Source organism: Malaclemys terrapin, chromosome 1 (assembly GCF_027887155.1).
Source record: "Malaclemys terrapin pileata isolate rMalTer1 chromosome 1, rMalTer1.hap1, whole genome shotgun sequence".
Classification (NCBI taxonomy): domain Eukaryota; kingdom Metazoa; phylum Chordata; order Testudines; family Emydidae; genus Malaclemys; species Malaclemys terrapin.
In genome coordinates, this window is record NC_071505.1 from 125,072,206 (window position 1) to 125,092,830 (window position 20,625).

General features: G+C 41.4%; 1 protein-coding gene across 6 annotated transcripts in view; it reads right to left on the reverse strand.

The window, feature by feature from the left end:
- The window catches only part of PHF21B (PHD finger protein 21B), a 219,981-nt gene that overhangs the window by 79,357 nt on the left and 119,999 nt on the right, over positions 1–20,625 (reverse strand). For 3 of the 6 annotated variants that reach the window (XR_008445957.1, XM_054038116.1, XM_054038110.1), the window contains one exon: positions 2,131–2,436. The exons of 2 other annotated variants lie outside the window; for them this stretch is intronic. Coding sequence is in view for 3 of the 4 variants with exons in the window: in XM_054038116.1 (XP_053894091.1) it covers positions 2,131–2,436 (306 nt within the window). In the remaining variant the exon portion in view is untranslated. Of the gene's footprint in view, positions 1–2,130; positions 2,437–16,622; positions 16,643–20,625 lie in introns of those variants that run through there. One more of the 6 variants, XM_054038125.1, reaches the window with a different exon arrangement.

Here is a 20,625-nt window from a genome sequence, read left to right on the forward strand (position 1 = left end):
TTCCAGCAGAAACCAATGTTCAGAAACTCAGACCATTACATTTCATGCCCTTGCCCTTTCCTGCACTTTGCAGACACAGAGGGAAAAACTGCACTGTGCCAGTAATCTCATTTACTCCTATCAGCTTGCTTCCCTAACCCAAACAGCAGAAGGCTGTCATTATACCCCAGCTCACAATCTTTATACATTTCAAAAGAAAATCTGCTTTTCAAGAGTCATTAAAAAAAAGGAAGTAGCCATTGGTTACTCTGCCAATAGTGACACCCTCAAGTGAGGCTCTACCATTGGTAACTAAGGTGTGTGTTATTGCTATTGATCTGAAATTCCTATTCTGGAACAGACTCAAAATTTCTGCATGTAAAACAAGAATAGACTTTTTTATAGGTTTTTCTTGACTGGAGAAAAAAAGAATTGTAGAACAATTTAATTCTGTTAGAGAAGTGGCAATCATTCACACTAACCAAGGTCCAAAGGTAATTTACATTTTTATATATTCATTCTTAATATTTGTAACTGGTCTTATTCATGCCTGTCAACTATATTTTATTCAAAGGATTGTAAACACTACAGTATTCAGTGTATCTCCTGAGTGCTACATGGCCTTGCTATTGCACTGTACATTTTTGACACAATCAGAAATGCAGAATCATAAAACTAAAGTTGTAAGAAACTTTGTACAGTGAAGGCCATTTTGCAAGAACTCAAACAGAGTGAAGCAAATGCAAGTCCCAAATGTAGGGCAATGTTCCCATTGCTATTCTGGTTACAGCAAACCTCAGCTTAAAATGAAATTGTTCTAGGGAGAAAAATATAGAACTATGGAACAAATACTGGTTTAGAAGATCAGAGAGCAGGTGAACACTCCCTGTCAACACAGAACTGAGATCCATGGGGCTGCTCTGAACAGGGAAACACAATGGGATTTGGTATGGAAAATGGGCAGGGCCAATCTTCCCTTTGAAAGGGGATGCAGGCAGCCCTGGGGTTATTGCAGCAGCTACAAGTCCTATCAGGAAAGATTCTTCCCTTCTAAGAACCCAAGCTCCTGCCAGAGGTGACCAGTTCACAAGCCCACTACTCAAAGGCTACGTCTACATTTATGGCAGTGTGTAGAGTGTTTATACCCTGCTAGCATGGGTATAAATAGCAGTTGTAGACGGTGAGACACAGTTTAGGCAAGTAGAGTGCCCTACACACCTGACCCTGCAGTCTCTCTACACAACCAAACAGTGCCTCTCACATCTACACTGCTACTTATAGCAGTGAAGGGATCTGCTGACTCCTTGCTGCTGGAACCTTTCCCTGGTGAAATGAAAGGCTCCGGCAACAGGGAAGGGCTCTGGCAGTGGGAAGATAGCAGGGAGCTGCCAGAGCCTGTTAACACTATTAAAGTCAATGATGTTGTACCAGAATAAACAAGGGAAGGATTTAGTTCCCAAGGTGGACTGACATGCTCTGCCACTTGTTAATGAGTTAACTAAACAAGGTTTGTTGTGTTTCAATATGCTAAGTGATGGACATTCTCTCCACAGCATTTGGGGTGATGCTCTACAGCCCATAGACTTCAGAGAGTTTGAGACTTCCCAACATCGCTTTTGTTTTACACATGCCTTCAATTATAGTTTGACTCTTGAAGGATATATCCTCTAGTTCACATTTTATTCTTCTCTCACTCTGGCAAGAGACTCTAAGAGTAGCCATTTCTGGGATTGTAATGGGTAAGGAGAGGTCAGGTGTTATCCTCCCTGCTTCTCATCTCAGACCAGTCAGACAGCCCCTCTCTCTGCACTTCAGACCAACCAGACCAGCTGCCGCAGCGCCCTGCTATGCTCCCTCATCTCCTCCCATTACCCACACTGTGTCAGACAAGCCCTACTCTCTCCAGCAGCAGCACTCCCCATTTCAGGGCACCCTTCCAACGTCACACAGCTCCTGCAGCATCACCCCTGCCCTCCCCAGCCAGCAGGATTACGCGACCGCCCCCTCCTCTCGTCCCCCCAGTCAGAGCCCCCAGTGTGGCTGCAGCCCCTCCCCTGGCCCCGCGCCCCGCCCCGCGGACTCGGCGGAGGCAGCCGGCTGAGCCCGCAGCTGGCAGAGCGCGGCGCAGCGGGGGCCGCCTGCGACTCCTACCTGGGAGCGGGAGCCGAGCTCGGGCGCTCTCCGGGCGGTCACCAGCTTGGCCGTGGTCTGCAGGTTGATGGGGGCGCTCTGCGGGGGCTCCACGCCGGCCGCGCTGCAGCCCAGCCCCCCGTTGATGTGCGCGGTCACCATCGCGATGGGAGCCTTGGCCGGCAGGACGGAGATGGCCAGGCTCTGGCTCTGGCTGCCGCCGCCGGACGCTTTGAGAAGCGCAGGGACCCCGCCGCCGGGCTTGGTGTTTCCGCTGCCCCCGCTTCCCACCAGCACCGCCGCGGGGCAGCTCCGCACCGCCAGCTTCTGCCACAGGGAGAAGGAGAGAGAAAAGCGCGAGCGTCACCACCGGCCTTGACCCCGCAGCGGCACAATCCCCTGCCCCTCGGCCCCCGCCCGGCACGGGGCGGAGAGGAGCCGAGGGGTGCCCTGGCACCGCCGCGAGCGCATGCAACATCTGCAGCCAGCCCGGCTCTGCCAAGCGCTCCAGCAGCAGCCCAGAGGCGGCACTGCCCCCTCCCTACGGAGCCCTGACCCGGAGCAGCCCTGCCTGCCACCGCCGCCTGCTCCAGCCGGGGGCGCCCCAGCGAAAGCCTGGCTGCATGTGCCCTCTGCCTCTGGGCTACCTCATGCTCCCAGAGCCGGGCTATGTACCAGGAGAGAACAGAGACCCAGAGCCAGCGAGTACCATCGCTAGCATTTCTTAAAGGATGAAGGAGAGCTGGCCAGATCTTTAGTATCATTTTCTCCACCCTCACCAGGTTGCTGTTAACAGCGCACTGGCTTAGTGTAGCTTTTTATTTGTCTGACCAATTTCTTTACCTGTTAAAGTGGATTTTTAGGGGTAGGTTTGTTCGTTTGGGGGAGGAGGGGAGGGAGTTGCTTAATTCCCCCTGAATCACTTTCTGAAGGGGTTTTGGTTGTGTGGTTCGACAGCACCAAACACAAGGTTCGTGACTAGGGGTTACATCACTACAAGTGATAAATAATAATTGATAAAAGGATTTCAGAGCGGGCTAGCCAGTCTTTTCAAACTGTCATCTTTCATTAGACTGCAAACCACATTATAGCTTCCAGTATCACCCTACACTTTTTAGTTTCCCAATTCTTCAGATTTTACTTTTCCAAGTGTTATCACTTCATTTTTTTAAATTTACATTTTCTTTAAGATTTTTTTTTAATAACCAGCATTATTTTTCAAGCTATTGGGGTCAGGCATTCTAGTGAAAGCCAGAAAACCTGTTACTATTTAAGGCATATAAAAATGTCACATTTGTGAAAAGGTATTAGTATTACTGAGAACTTATAAATCGCTATTTTATTTTGGATCAGGTTTTCTTCTACTATTCCATGTTATGCTGACATACTCAGGCCTTTATAGTTGCCAAAGTACTGGATACAAGAGACTTGTGTCAAACCTGTTTTTATCTTTATCTCATTTTAGCTGTATTAAACATCTCCTTGTATTATGTATCACTCATATTCAGAGTAAGATACAGTTTTCTGAGTAAGATTTCAGCTTTGCAGTAATATTGTTTCATTTTATATCATATGTAATATATCATTAAAAGCTCATAATGGAGACCATCGGCAAAATTCTGCTCTCAGTTACAACAGTATAAATCTGTTACTTAGAAATAAATAGAGGTTGAATTGAATTCAATCCACAGCTGCCTCTGTATCTGTGTGCCATTTACTTTAATGGGGCCAGGATTTCCAGTAGTGTAAGTGAGAGCAGAATACGTCCCATGCATCTATATTTTACTTTTGTCATATTTTATAACTGGATTTTAATGTCTATCCTAAGAAGTTCCCAATATTTAGATTGCCAGGATGGGAAACTTCACATCACAGAAATGTACAAATACTGTACTGTTACACACAGTTTCACTATAAGCGTAAGGACATTCATTGTTTTCCTCATATAGCATTTAAAAAGGTACCAAAATACTTTAAATTTTCTCTAACTCAATTCAACAGAACAAGCAAAACTGAAGATATGCAGTATTTGGAACAACAGTGGAAACAAAAGCAAGTTAAGAAGCAGGAAGGATACTTTCCTTACACAGTTTAATACCCAATAATTGCTTTTCAACTTGCTGTAAAGGGGAAAAATAGAGAAAATACAAAGCAGAAATTGTGTACAATTAAATTTTTTTAGCTGTTTCTTTACTCACACTAATATGATCCACACATCCCACTGAGAGACATATTAATAATAGTTTCTTTGTGACCCTATTTTCATAATAAATTGATGAAAATGCCTATTTGTATGTATGCACCAGAAATAGCTGAAACATGATGAGTTTTGTTGCTTGTTTTAAATTTTAACTCAAAGCAAACATTAAGTGGTTTTTATGGTTGACCCCTCTGTATTTTTCCTTGTTAAAGGGATATTTGTATTCCCCTTTAAGGATAAGTTTTTACTTTTATCCTTAAAAAAGGTAAATGCAGGGAAGAATGTTGCCACTATCATAAACCTGAAATAACCAACCAACTTATTCCAAAAACTTCTACTGAGTGGACAAAACAATTCTTCTTATGATGTACATATTGAAATTATTTGTTTAAAAAGGCATGACTTTTAGAAGCTAGATGTGGAAACGTATCTGAGTGGTAGAAGTGAAGATTAGTTTCAGAAAGCTAAACTCACCTGTTTGGAAGAGGTGACTTTTTTCATTTGTGTCTGATTGAATTGTTCCATGAAAATGCATCTACTAACCACACCAAAACATCTCACTTAGTCAGATTCTTTTGGTAAGAGAATAGAAACGATATGGTTTTTCTTTTTTAAAGAACTTTTTTTAATGTTATGCCCCAGGAAGTGCTGATAAAGGCATCTTGGCAGAAACAATAGAGCGTAGTATGACAGGTTAAAAAAATCCCCAACAAAACCTACATCTGCTGTATTATATTTCTGCCAAATTAATTAAAAGAATATTCTTGTTTCTAAAAGAGACAGAATCTGCATTTTGGGAATCAGTCAGCATAACATATTCTCTGACACTTTTGGAATGATGAATAATAAGAATCTAAGCATGCTTTGGGCATAACAGTCAAAAACATGTGCTGTCATAATAGGGGAGCCAAAAAAAAAATATTGGTTCTAAATGCTGGAAAGCAGCACACTGCTTCTCATCTACAGCATATCAGTCCTCACAATACACCAATTTTGAAGCAGCGCCTTTTCAATAGCAGCACAACTTTCATTTTCACTGCAGGATGCCACAGGCAAACTGGAGTTTGAGATATGTATGCCAGTCACATGCAAACGCACTTCAGTGTGCTGGAAAGCTGCTGCTTGTTTATGATTTTTTATATTCTACATGGCAGATTCCTCTTCTTAGATTTCAACTGTACAAAGCAGTGCTTATATTTTTTCCCCAAATGTATCAATACCCTTTATGTTTATTTTTAAATGCAAAAAACAGTGTGTTCCACAGAGGTTTGTGCTCATAAAGGTTTGTAGGATGTGGGGGAAACAGGGATGCAATGGTTTTACTCTCATTCCAGGACATTTGGAATAAGTGAGGCTCCTACCAGCTACTCAGATGCTACCTTGTATAATTATTAAACAGATTGCTGAGTTTCATATTAAAGAAAAGGGAATAGGGGAGAGAGATGGATTTGAAGAATGCTGCTTTCAGAAGCCACAGGCAAAAAGCAAATAGCTATTCTGTCTCAGTACAGATGCTGGAACATACATGCACCGACACCCACATTGGGGAGCTGATATTGCCATTCACTGTAAGTTAAGGTTTCCGTTTCTCCACTTCTACTCTTCCGCAGTTTACATCATTTTTTGGTAACCTTACAAGGTCTGATGTGTCTTGTATATCAATAGTAATCCACACATGTCCTATGTAGATTGTTAAATAAGAATGATCACATTCTAAAACAATTTTATACTCTGCTACTGATTATCTTCCCCTGTAGCAGTGACTTTAAACTGATACAAGCCTGCCAACAAACCTTCATGTTTCCAAACTAAGATATGTGACCTGTTTAAAGGGGACTTAGAATTCACTGCCTATTGTTGTCTATATCGTAACCACTTCTGCCTTAGACATAGACTTTGTTCCAGTAATCCTTCCAGAATGATATTGTCTGATAATGCACTTTCGCTATGAAGAATTGCAGTTGTTTCCAGAGCAACATCTATTATTTTCCTGAGATGGCCTAGAAGGAAAAATGTTCTGTATGGGAGTTTGTCAAGCTCTCAGAAGAATGGTAACCTATTATAAAACCAAAGCAAAGGCCTACCAATTAATAATTTAACATTTGTCACAAACCTAAGGCACTGCATGTGAGATAGCTGAATAGAGATTCCCTCAGAGAGGAGGGTCTTGACCTCTGTTAATTTACTCAGTTCTTACAATAAAACTCAGTTGAACAATTGACTCTTTAATATTCTAACAGTGACAGACCACAATTCTTATTTTGGCAATAACCAAAATATATGGGATGTTTCAAGATTTGTGGTTTTGGTAACAGTATGAATTTTCATATGCTTTTCAATGTGTTTCTAGTTGCCATTTTTGTTACCCAGCTGTGAGCAATGACCCTTATTCATTTGGGCCTTGATTCTCCAAACACTTATGATCCTATATAACTTTACGCAAAGAAGTAGCCCTAGAGAAGTGAATAGGGCTACTCCCATGAAGAGATGTATATATCTATGCAAGTATTTGCAGGACTAGGGCCTTAGGTGGGATCGATGATGTGCTACCAGTATTTCAACAAAGGGCTCCCATAAAAACATCCTCTTTGCTTGTGGACAACCCCAAATACCACGGCTGCTGTGCTCACAGAGTGGAAGGGTGAGGAACTGAAGAATCAGTTTGGTTTCCCATTATTAAAAATGCTCTGTCATATCCATAACTTTGATGGGAACATTTTACACTCTGTTCCTGAACAACAGTTTATTGATAATAGATCACTATGTCCAATCTCTATCATTTGAACTGGGGCAATGGCATTTGTAGGTGAGTCTGGGACAGCGTCTCCTTCCCGTTTTATTTTTTAAACAACCTGCCATTTTGGTGCAATCTGGTTCATTCCAAAGTGGGGAAAATTGCACTACAGAAATATTTTTAATGAACCTCAAGGATAGGTCATCACTAGGAGGGATGATTTAACAGCATCCAGAGAGTGGGGGTGAACTCCATCAGAGGCAGGAGATCATCCAACCTTCCCTTTAATTTGGTGTTGCAATTTTACCAAGTGGCTCCAGGGAGCCCACTCCAGCACATCGCCACTGAGGAGTTAACACTCTTTCTGCTTGCTGATCCACAAAGCAAGAGCCAATCGCAGCCCTCTCAAGTGTGCCATGATAGAGACTGAAGAGCATAAGGGAGATAAATATGAGGCAGAAAGAACTATGGATAGAGAGAGAAAGAGATAGATACTTAGGAAAGCAGAAGTGACTTCACTGCTGCTTGGAATTGTGTCGTGGCTTCTAGTATTCATCAGCAGGAAAAAGAAAAATCTGATGAGAACTTGAATATAGATCAAAAAACATCCTGACAGAACTGTCATAGGGTATGGAAAGCATGAATAGACGTTTAGAGTGATGACAGATCCTTGGTCAAACAAGAACTGCCCTTTGGAGAAAACAGATCAGGAAGGTACAAAGGAAGGAAGGTTTGTGTGTTGAGGCACAAAGTATAGTAGCTACTAAAAAAAAAAAAAAAAAGGCTTCTGGCTTCTTTTGTGTGTTGTTTTCTCCCCCTCCCCTTTTTTTTGACAACTTACTGCCTGCCTGTCATTAAAAATAAGAATCCATTCATTTTTTCTCAGATCTCTGCTAATTAGCCATCGCTGCAGCAGGGCACAAGGATTTATATTCAAAGCAAAAACCCATTCTAATCAAAACTGTAGCAAACTGGGGTTTTGTTTGACGTTAACCTGAAAGTCAGTTATTGTACCACTGATGTACATACCATATTACAAGCTGAGTGCTTTCAGCATCCCTCTATCAGTGTGAAATATTTAATCGGCACAAGGATCCAATCAGCACAGTAGAGGGGAATCTAGTGTGTGCATTAATTTACTTTCAGATGAAAAGCAGTAAAGCAGGTCAGAAACATATAACCTTCCTCCCCTCCCTTCCCCAAACACAGAACACCAGAAGAGTTTGGGGATGGGGGAGGGAATGGAAGCCACTCTATGTGATTCCAGATTGGAGATTTAGAAGGAAATTAGTTATTCCTACCAAAGGATGACAAATGCTGCCTGGAGTAGAGGAGAAGGGACTCCCCCCACAAAAATAATCGATTAATTAAAATGGCTCACTATTTCTGAGTCTTCTTAAACTAAAGAGGTTGTAAAACCTTTTTTTCCAGCATGTCTTTAATTAAGAGAGACAACAAACACCGAACAAATAATGAATGAGCCTTTGTATTTAGATATAATGGCTCTCTATGCTCTGACTAGCTCTGATCTGTGTTAAGATACTCTCCAGTAAAGCTCTTCATTAGGAATAAAAGTCTGTTTTATAAGTATTACCAAGCACTTTTACACATCAGCAGTTTTTATATATTGCAGAAGTATATTGCCATGTACAGAAACTAAATGTCATACACTATGAAATTTACTTTTAATCTCTCAATGAGAAAGACATTTCTCGGAGTTTTTTTTTAAATGTAGACTATGTAGCACCTAATCTGTGTGAAACCCAATGAAAACATCAATAATGAAAAATAAGTCATTAATGATAATTTCTAATGTAAACTTTAAATAAATTAACCTAATGCTGTCGCAAATGAAACCTAAGTGCAAAGGCACTGTAATGGGTAATAATTAAAATCACCAGAAAAACTACCCCTTATGTCAATCTGATATGACAAACTCTCAAAATGGCTAGTTTCCAGCACAGGATGGTAATGAAGAATTAGCAGATCTACGTGAAGAGAGAATTTTCAATAGTGGTAAATATTCTAATAACAGTAACAGTGGGATTGTAAAAGCATAAATTCACTTAAATGTAATTATCCTTTAATTTCTATAACCATTACACAGCCTGCTGGGTAAAAAATAAAATAAAAATGTACTTCCCACTGTATTGCTAACTGGCAATCCACTCATCAAAGCTTCGAATTATCTGCTTAGTGACTTGTAAAAAGCACTTTTTAACAAATGAGGAGTAGGGGGATGAGGATGATATTTAATGAGAAACGTCAAACTCATATTATGGAACGTTCTAGAAGAATCTCTGCATTTTAGAGGGGAGGAGGAGGGGCAGCTGGATTTTTTTTTTTTAATAACCTCACAAATAATCTCTCCTCCTTTCTCTCTCTCAAACCATGTCAATGATCAAGGAAATGAGAACAAGGCGCTTGATTCACAGCTGACTCTCTGTTCTTGTTACATCAGATCAAGAAAGAGCAATCTAACAGGGGCGCCTATTTCTGCAGGGGAAACAAATCTACAAGCTGGCATTTTGTCTCTTAGTCCTATTAATTACCTATTTTTTGCTCTCAGAAACAGACCTTTTGTAACTTGCAATCCAGACTAACCAAAATATAATATATCTACACTCACAATGTATTTAAAGCCTATGCTAAAAAACTTCATTGAGGGTGATGGACTGATTTGGATTTTATTTGATGAACAGATCACTCTTCTTTCCCTTAATCCCAGCAAAAACTCTTTACTACAGTGAAAATATTAAGATAAGGCCTGATCTAAAGCCCACTGATGCTAATAACCAACTTTCAGTTGACTTCAGTGGTTGGATCAGGCCCATAGTGAAGACCAGTGAGACATGCTATATCTAGTGTGCAAATCTATGAAATGCTTTAAAATATTTCCTTCTTTTAAGCCCTAATTTACAGAAAAGCAAACTTTAGCTTGATCTCATTAATATACATCTGCCGTGAATACAGGCATTCTCCCTCAACAGACCCTGTGGTGTTTTAAATTGCTCCCCACTGGGTAACATGGGTCCTCTGGTAACCTAAAGCTGTAGTCCTACATGTGATTAGCAGCTCAGGAGATTTACATACTTTTGCTGTTGCCTGCTTCATAGCTTTCCATGATTTACCATGCCCCAGCGTTCGTGAGGATTGCATTTATTTGGCTTATTTAATCATGTTTTTTTAAACAAAACAAAACTGGAGTGTACACCATTTAAACATTCATGTGCTTCTCATTTATGTTTTGAAAAAACAAAAGGCATCGTGATTAAAGGGCACAAGCATGCAGCACAGCATATGGAGCCACAGTAAGTGCCCCAGAACTAGCTGAATGTTTCTATTGTGTGAAAGACTTGTTCATTACAGCTATAAGATGCAATGCAGATATTTGCATTTTTTAAGAGGTGCATCTCATGGCTTTTAGATAAATCACGGAATCCCAAGCCTTTCTAAATGGCATCAAAGCCCACATTTCTTGATATCCTAACTCCCTTTGTTTCTGTAGAAATGCAGCCTTTGCCTCGCTGAGTATTTTAATGTCTGAATTTCATTAAAGTTTGCATCCTCATGTTTCCAACCCAAGATATGAGCTCACAGGCTTGTGCGTTTTACTTACAAATGCTCTATCCTCTATTATCAAGCAGGGTAAACAGGGATGTTGCTGCATGTGATTTAAAAATAATAATAAATTACAGTAATTTATGAAATCTAATTTTAAATATGCTCCCAACTGATCCACTTCCCCCAAGACCTTCAGACTTTTTAAAAAATAAACAATAATTTCTAAAATCTAATTTCAGATATGCTATCTATTGAATCTCTTTTCCCCCTAAGACCTGATCATCCTTCTCTGATCCCTTCCTCCCCCCTCAAAATTGAATTTGTGAATGCATATCTTCATTGCCATAGCATAAAGGTTTGACAACACAATAAACCAAGCAAACTCTCTTTTCAGCTACTACAGAATCTTCCTGAAATGAACAAATGTAGTGAACAGATATTGGCCTCCCAGGGGATCAAAACATCAGTTCCTTGGTATATATATAAAGAAGAGAGAAGTTAAATGGTTGTGTTTCCCCCAAAGGAAGGCATAGCTTTAGTTGTGAACTATTCCCATCAGAAATACTGGATAAGTTGCAAAGAAAACAGAAACCTGCCTCATTCCCAACCCCCCAAAACACATATAGACAGTTCCCCAGGACTCCTACAGGCACATTTTATTCCAAGAGCTCCAGCATTTATGGTTATAATACGTTAGGGTGAAACAATGACCGTTTCTAACTTCAGGCATATTTGCATTTTAGTCATGATACTGCTCCAATCAGCATTACAAACCACTTCCCAACTCTCCAAAGTATGGCTTTGATGAAAACAAGGGGGGGTGGGGGTTGGGAGACCCGAACAAAAACACTTTAGTTCAAACTGGGTACCTAAAGTTAGGCTCCTAAATCCACAAGCAGGCACCTAAATCAGTGACCTCAGGAATCACTGCCCGCTGTCACAATTCAGAGCAGCAGAAGCCACTGTAGCGGTAACTGGAAATAGGGCAGATGCACCATGATAATCCAGGAATTCCACCCAGCTTGTGCTGAGAGGATCTCCGTGCAGAAAAGCGCCTGAGCCATAGATCCTGCTGCAAAACTTAGAGAGAGCTCTCTTCAGAGATCAGAACTGGAATCAGGTCCTTCTACCCCCATCTCTAACAGTAGATTCTTCTGCGACCTTGGGCAAGTCACTTTACCTCTCTACCTCAATTTCCCAATCTGTAAAATGGGGATAATAATTTGCTACGACCTTACAGAGGTATTGTGAGGATTAATTAGCTATTGTTTGTCAAGTGTTATTTCTTTATTATTAAAACCTAGTTTAGGTCACATGACTTTGTCTCGGCCATCTGGATTATGACTGGCAATCCAACGGTATGGTATTATCTTGCTGTTTCTCTAATCTCTCTTGATAATCTTATTTAATATCATAAAGCAGAGGAAATCTGAGATACTTTTGTGGAGATAAGGATCAGAGATTACAGCCCCATGTTTTTTTCTGATTCTGAGAGTGCAGATCTGGCCAGAGAACACAGAGAATGGGGGGATGGGTGCACCTCCTTCCTTCCACATGAAAGCTCATCTGTGCTGGCTCCCCAGGGACCCACCATCATGGGACGAAGAAAGGGGGTGGAGTGGTAAATCTGACAGATTTTCCCCCAAACCAAGGTTACACTACATTACAATAATTTATGATGCATCTTCTACCATGGAAGGAAGGCTCCGGATAGTGTTGCTATGCGTCCAGTTTTCGACCGGAACACCTGGTCGAAAAAGGACCTTGGTGGCTCCAGTCAGCACAGCCAGCAGGGCCGGCAGCCTCTGGGCAGCTCCCGGAAGCGGTCGGCATGTCCCTCCGGCTCCTAGGTGCAGGGGTGGACACAGGGACTCTAAACGCTGCCCCCACCCTGGGCTGCAGGGGTGGCGCCTGCAGACGGTGGCAGTGCGCAAAGCCCCCAGCTGCCCCTGCAACCTAGGAGCCGGAGGGACATGTTGCCTCTTCACAGGAGCCGCTTGACATAAGCGCTGCCCAGAGCTCGCACCCCAAGCCCCCTCCCACACCCAAACTCCCTCCCAGAGTCTACACCCCGCACTCCAACCTTCTGCCCCAGCCCCGAACCCCCTCCCACACTCCAAATCCCTCAGCCCCAGTCCGGATCCCCTTCCTTCACCCAAAACCCCTCATCCCTGACCCCACCCCAGAGCCCACACCCCTAACCCAGAGCCCTCACCCTCTCCCGCACCCCAACCCTCTGCCCCAGTCCGGTGAAAATGTGCAAGTGAGCGAGGGTGGGGCGGGTGGGAATGGAGTGAGCCGGAGCCTCTGAGGAGGCGAAGGGCAAGGGTGTTTGGTTTTCTGCATCAGAAAGTTGGCAACCCTAGCCCTGGGTGGTTATGGAAGCCCTTGGCAGGAGTAAATAAGAAGGGCTACCCAGCAGCACAGAGACAACCACCACAAAGAACCCCTTAGTCACCAGCAGAGACCCCAGATCTGCATCAGGAAGTAGAATACAGGACTGCTCCTGAGCTTTTTCTCCATCTAGACCTAGCAAGGAGATTATGAGTAGGGCCCTACCAAATTCACGGCCATGAAAAATGCATCATGGACCGTGAAATCTGGTCTCCCCCCGTGAAATCTGATCTTTTGTGTGTTTTTACACTGTACTATATAGATTTCCTGGGGAAGACCAGCATTTCTCAAATTGGGGGTCCTGACCCAAAAGGGAGTTACAGGGTTTTTTTTTTTAAGAGGGGATGCAGTATTACCACCCTTACTTCTGCGCTGCCTTCAGAGGTGGGTAGCCAGAGAGCAGCAGCTGTTGGCCGAGCACCCAGCTCTGAAGGCGGCGTCCCGCCAGCAGTAATGCAGAAGTAAGGGTGGTAATACCATACCATGACATCCTTACTTCTGTGCTGCTGCTGGCGGCGGCTCTGCCTTCAGAGCTGGGCTCCCAGCCAGCAGCCACTGCTCTCCAGCTGCTCAGCTCTGAAGGCAGTGCAGCCATCAGCAGCAGTGCAGAAGTAAGGATAGTAGGGGGTGTTGCAGTACTGCTACCCTTACTTCTGCGCTGCTGCTGACGGTGGCTCTGCCTTCAGAGCTGGGTTCCTGGTCAGCAGCTGCCGCTCTCCAGATGCCCAGCTCTGAAGCCCCTACAATAACCTTTGAAGCCCCCCACAACTCCTTTTTGGGTCAGGGCCCCTACAATTACAACACTATTCAGATTTAAATAGCCAAAACCATGACATTTATTATTTTAAAATTCCTATGACTGTGAAATTGACCAATATGGACCATTTGGTAGGGCCCTAATTATGAGCTTTCCTCTGGGATACAGAGGTTGACAGAGACATTTGTTTAGATATCTCTGTGGCACCTATCATTGTAGGTTCTGAACATATCACAGACTTTAATGTATTTATTCTAATAACACCAGTTAGGTAGGAAAGTGCTATTATCTCCAGTTACCAAATGAGGAACTGACACACAGAGACTTTCCCAAGTCTAAACAGAGTCAGTGGCAGAGCTGGGAATTGAATCCACACCTCCTTAATCCCAGGCCAGGGCCTTAATCATCAAATAATCCCTCATCTTTCTTCCTTACATTAGTCATCTTCTCACTGGATTGCTGCAATGCGTTTGATCTGGGGCTATACATGATGAACACTGGAAAATTTTAGATAGTGCAAAAGACAATTGCTCTGCTTATTTGACCTAGTGACTAAGTTTGAAGAAAGGATACAACAGACCTGGAGGCTGTGCAATAAAAGTGAGCCCAATCCTATTCTCAGAGAAGACAACAGGAGATATGGATGCCCAGCACATCTAAAAATCAGGCCCAAGCTGTTTCAAAGTTGGATTATCAAAAAATCAAGGACAATCAAAATCAGGGGCTACTTTTGAAAATTTGATAGAAAGTCAGGTCTACAAAACTCAGGAGTTCCTGGTTCTCAGTCCTGTGTTCATACCACTAGATGACACTCCTCTTTCTCTGCCCCAAGCACATAAAATAAAGTTAGGGTTTTTGTTTTGTTTTAATTTGATACCATGGAAATGGACAGTTGAGAAAGGAGACTCAGAAAAATTGATTGGGGAGGAGGGGGGTTGAGAAGAGAAAGAGTGACAATGAGCAAGCCAAACTTGATATTCTAGCAGCTGAACATTTTTTTAGTCTACAAATCACAAATAATAATAATACCACTTGATTAGACTTAGAAGATTAATTGATCACAGATACAGCAGGATGTGCACAGAATATTTTATTAAATGAGAGTTAAGAGGAAGGAGAGAGTACAATCAACTGATCAGAATGAGTTAATTCTCAAAATAAATTAACAAATGTTGGAAAAGTAAGATATATTTAAGAAACAAAGGGGATAATGTATTTTCATTCCAATTTATATGAAATGCTAATGAAAGTGGATGTATTTAAAGCAAAATAAAGGTAAGGAACAGTATCGATGTTGGAAAAGTACATTACAAAGCAACAAAGGAGCTGGCTATTGGAAAATAGTGTAGATTCTAAAACGAAATGAAAGCACTTGAAAAGCGTTGTTACGGGGCCAAAAAGAGTAATGAGCAGTAACTAATGCAGAGCATGTCAACAGCAGTAAATAATGTAAAAAAAAGTGGAATGTAGAAGAGAGACTGAGAAAGAAAATACTGGCCCACTTCAAAACAACAATAGGGAAATAAACACAAAGGATAAGGAGAAAGCAAGGACACTATGCAGTAACTTTGCATTTATCTTTACAAATAAAGATGGCAACAAGGAGAAAAATTATACAATTCACAGATAAAATGGAAATGATCTGGAAAAGCCTAGAAGCTAGTTAAGGTTTGTGTGTATCTAAACTAGCTTTTAAGCTTCTACTGCAAGCAGAGAAGAGAAAAAGAGTTGTTTGTTGATTGTTCTTGTGAGGCACTTAGATATTACACTGGTGAGGGCCATATAAACCTATGAACCTTAGATAAAGAGACATAGATCCGTGGATATGCAGAGAGAAGATTCAAGGGCACAAAAGAAAAGAGAGGAGAAAATAAGAGACACTTTAGCAAACTTTTTCATAACTGTGGTATGTTTATAGGAATCTCTGAAGATGAGAATAATATATTTCTGAGCCATATATTTCCATTGTGTGCTGTGGAGGGCATGAAATCATAACCACCCTTATTACAAACCCTACCTCATACTGTCACTCAAACACACTGCCTGGTACACTATCTTGCCACACTGGTTTACTATTGAAAAAAGGTATTCTGCAGAACAGCTGCAAAAAAATAAAATAAAATGATGGTCTATGAACAATGGACTGGTGACTCGCTATGCCTACTTTTTGCACATTTCCATCCCTGCCATAGCTTTTCCTGTAAAAGGGGACACATTTCCTTCTGCTATGAAGAAACATAATGCTGGGAAGAAGGGGATGCTGTGGGTCAGCACACTAACCTTTCACCTCTAGAGACCTGAGTTCAAACACCAGGTCAGGCCATAAATGAAAAAAATGAGTCTCTATCTAGTTTCTGTGGTCCAAAATCATCCTGGGCACAACACTAACACTAGGAATGAGTTTGGCCTCAACTATCTAAATTACAAAGCTACCACATCATTTGGTACAACTAAGAGAATATGATCAAATGACATCTTTGACTGGGGTCATAGGAAAGGAAAGGGAGTGCATTAGAAACAAAAAGTGGGAGTGCTTGCACAAAACTGGCTCATTTTATTCCTGTCGCTAGCCACTATTGTTAGTCCCTCACTTTAAGAGCTAAAGTAACTCACAGTTCTTAAAAATAACTCGAAAAGGAAAGTCTAATGGCAATGGCCTTCTTGGGAGAAAATATATACAGACTAACCAGTTTCATAATCTACTGTGATGGAGCTACTGTGAAAAGATAAAATAAGGGATCAAAAAAATAATTCCACAGGTCTATGGATCTTGGCCCAGGGAGTCTAGTAAAAGGTGATGGACACCTTTCATCTCTAGGCCACCAATTCGAATCCAGTCAAAGTTTGCAGAAATCAATACTTACTGTCATCTGCTGAGTCTTCAGCGGCCTGTGTAAATAACGTCCACTTTCCGGCAGACAGTTGTCCACAGCAAAACCCATAACAACTTGCAGCCTTGGTAGACAGGCTGAAAACTGTCTGGACACAAAGTAAATTACCGTTTCTACCCTTAGAGGATTATAGGGTCTCCATCAAGTAATTCAGATTTAAAATTTTACTGGTCTTAAAATGTTTATAGCCTATTAGAGAATGTCTTCTGAATTCTCAACATCCATTTAAAAGAAAAATCCATCCCTTGATTATTAAAATAAGTTTTTATTACTAATAATATTTTTCACTTATACAGACTCTCCCCAACTTACGCAAGCGTTTCATTCCAGAACGTCTTGCGTAAGTCGAATTTTGCTAAGTCGGGAATGTATACCCGACAATTACGCAAAAAAAAAAAAAGCTTATGGAACTTATGGAATTTTTTCCGTGAGTCCGGATTTGCGAAAGTCATCTTTGCGTAACCCAGGGAGTGACTGTACAGCAATTTTCATCAGAAGTGTCCCTCCCCCCAAACACTTCACAAAAGTTGTGTAAATATCAGTCTCCCAATATTACATATGTGGAAACTGAGACACTGCGAAGTGATTTGCTCAAGGTCACACAGCAACTCAGTGATACATTCTTTCATAATACAAAGCACCATGTGGGTACATCACAATGAACAGTAAACACAACTCATGAGCATTATTGGCCAGCAATCTTCTTCTTTGTTTGGTGGTCTACACACAACCCTGAGTAGTACAGCATACCACAACCCTCCCAGTCAGCCATACTCTCTGAGGGCACCCCCTGCCTCTGGCAGCAGTCTCTGCAACACTTTGGCAATCTTCTTCAGCTCATCTGACTCACACATCCTGCAACTCAAGTTTTCTTCATCTGATTGTCTTGATGATTTCAGGCATCACTACGTCTATGCTATAAATTCAGGCAATTATTTCCACGTTGGTCCTGTGTGAGGTACAGTTAGCACACAACAATCGACTGTAGCATTTCAATTTGAAGGCAGAAATTCTCCTAACGTCCTGTTTCCTTAATGTCCATGACTCACAAGCATATAGGAAGATGACGAAGACAAGAGATTGCAACAATTTTATTTTATACTTCAAGGTAACACCTTTGCTTCTCCAAATGTGGCCGTGCGTCGTTAGAGTAGTAGTCATAAGTCCAATTCTCTCTTGGATCTCTATGTGATGTTTGGCATCCACAAAAACATGGCTCACCATCCCATTATTATCCAGTATTTTCTTGCACAGCTCATGCAAATATAATAATTTCTCCACCGTACCTCTTTTAGGTCTAAACCCACTTGCTCTTCAGCCAGGAAGCTTTCTATTTTGGGCTAAATTCTTTTCAGAATGATTTACAGCAGCATTTTGCTAAGGTGTGTCAATAATGAGATTATACGTATTGTCAATGATAGAGCTGGAAATATAACCTACATTTCTTGATTGCCCTTGTCCCAAGACAAAGGACCTGTCTTCTTTTTGAATCTACACAAAACAGTAGTTTCTACATCCGGGCCTGATCCAAAGCCTATTGATGTCAATGGGAGTCTTTCCATTCATGTCAATGAGTTTTGGATCAAGCCCTCAATGTCAGTGGCTTTGTAACAATAGTTAAATAACAAACACTATTCTGAGAGGTGTGCTGATATCATCAGAAATACTGCTGCCCAAACAAGGAAATAAATAAAAACTGCCAGAGGCATCAAAAAGCCAACTCAATAAAAACAAGAAGTGATGGCCAACTGCGAAGGGAGAAAAAAGGCACTGAAAGAAAAGTTGTTTTCAAGGAATGCAGACTTTAGGGGGAAAGGGAATTATAACCTATAAACAGGTTTGTTGACAATATCTTTTCAACTGGTTATAATTATTGCAGGAAAATAGTGCCATGATGGGATATTTTCTGAATCAGAACTTTCAGAAAGAATTGGGTACAATGTGAAGCAGAAGCGTTTATCTAATGTATAGATAGGCAAAATGCTAGAAGACCTGGAGTGCTGAGTTTAGCAGAGGTTAAATCCATAAGGGAGAAAGTTTCCATTTACAGGTTGCTAGAAAGCAAGTGAAGCTCCTATATTTTTATGGTGAACACAGTTTATTTATTACTACAGGAGTATCCGTCAGCATTGCTGCAGTTAAGGCTTTATCCGCATTTCTATAATGAAGCCTAACAGAAGAAACTTTTATTACTTGGTCATCCTAGTTCACACTGTGGGGAGGAAACGTGGCACATACATTCTCAGTTCAGATGCACTTTCTTTTAAAATAAAATTTGCTTTAAAAGATTTCTTAATTAGAGGATAAGGGGAGAGAGAGTGGTTGTGTTATGAAAGGTCTGAATATAATGAAGTTCACAGTGGCACCCATGCAAAAGTAAAAAAAATCTTAGCACACACAGTCTAAAAAGACTGTTTAACCTGTGCTCTGTCAACACATATGCACATAGCTGATCTACAACCATGGAGAGCTATACTTGCATGTTTCATATGGGCTTATGAAATGCATGCTGAAAAAAGGTGTGTGATCTTAACAAAAGTGGGCTTGTTCTGCCCACTGTAGAATGATGTGCATACTGATCCCAAAATCAGAATAGCAATTATGCTGTTTTCATGAATAACTAACTCCATGACAAGATAGATTAAACCAGTGGGGAGCTTTGCATTGGGACACAAGTGTCCAGCCCACTCACTCTGCTGGCATAAATGGGAGACAAGGTACCTACTCCCATGGGAGACAGACAGTAGAGGAAAGACCACCACCTTAGATCTTATGCTTAGTCATCTGCTGCGACTTATGCTTCTGCAGCTCCCACATGCCTCTGAACTGCAGATTTGTCTGGCACACCTCCAGCCTGGAGCATTTCTGGGCCAAAATGTTGGAAGAAACTCCTGCTGCTTCAGTTTGTACAGTCATTGTACCTCATTCTCCATTCATTTCAATGGGAGTAACTCCATGAACTTTAATGGCGTTACCCTTAGTTTACACTGGGATGAGCAAGTGGAGAAGGGGGCTGAAAGTATTAACATTTTTATAAAAATAACTCTACCCAAAGCTCTAAAAGTAGCTCTATAATTTTCTAACCCAGCATCAGCATCAGTTTTCAGAACTAAACCAAATTTAGGCTAAGGGATAAGTATCAATGGGAGGCTGTGTGTATGTGTGGGACAGAGAGGAAGCTTCTTCCCCTTAACAATTTTTCTAGATTTTTTTTAAATGACTGTGTAAACAAATTCAGTACAAAGAAGTTGCATTTAAACAACTTCAAGAATCTGAGTCAAAAAAGAAAAATAAGATTCAAAAGTAAGGCTGCCATTGTATGTTTAACTCACTATGTTATGCCACATTTATAGCAGGGACAACCAACCTAACTGGTTTTCAGATGCAGCTTCATAAATTTATGAACACGATTATTTGATGAACAGGAGTACAGGATGACTATATTCACTTAGGAGGAAAAATCAAATGCACAACTACAAAGTGGGCAATAACTGGCTAGCTGGTAGTATTGCTGAAAAGGATCTGGGGGTTATAGTTCCATCACAAATGGAACAGGAGTCAGCAATACGATGCAGCTGCAAAAAGGCTAATATCCTTCTGGAGGTGTATTAACAGTAGTGTTGTATGTCAGAGACAGGAGGTAATTGTCCGGCTCTACTCGGCACTCAGGAGGTCTCTGCTGCAGTACTGTGTCCAATTCTGAGCACCACACTTTGGGAAAGACATGGACAAAAACTGGAGAGAATCCAGAGGAGAGCAACAAAAATGATACTAGGTTTAGAAAACCTGACCTATGAGGAAAGGTTAAAAAAACCTGGACATTTGCAAAGTGCTCCACTTAGGAAGGAAAAATCAATTTCACACATACAGAATGGGAAAAGACTGTCTAGGAAGGAGTACGGCAGAAAGGGATCTAGGGGTTATAGTGGACCACAAGCTAAATATGAGTCAACAGTGTGATGCTGTTGCAAAAAAA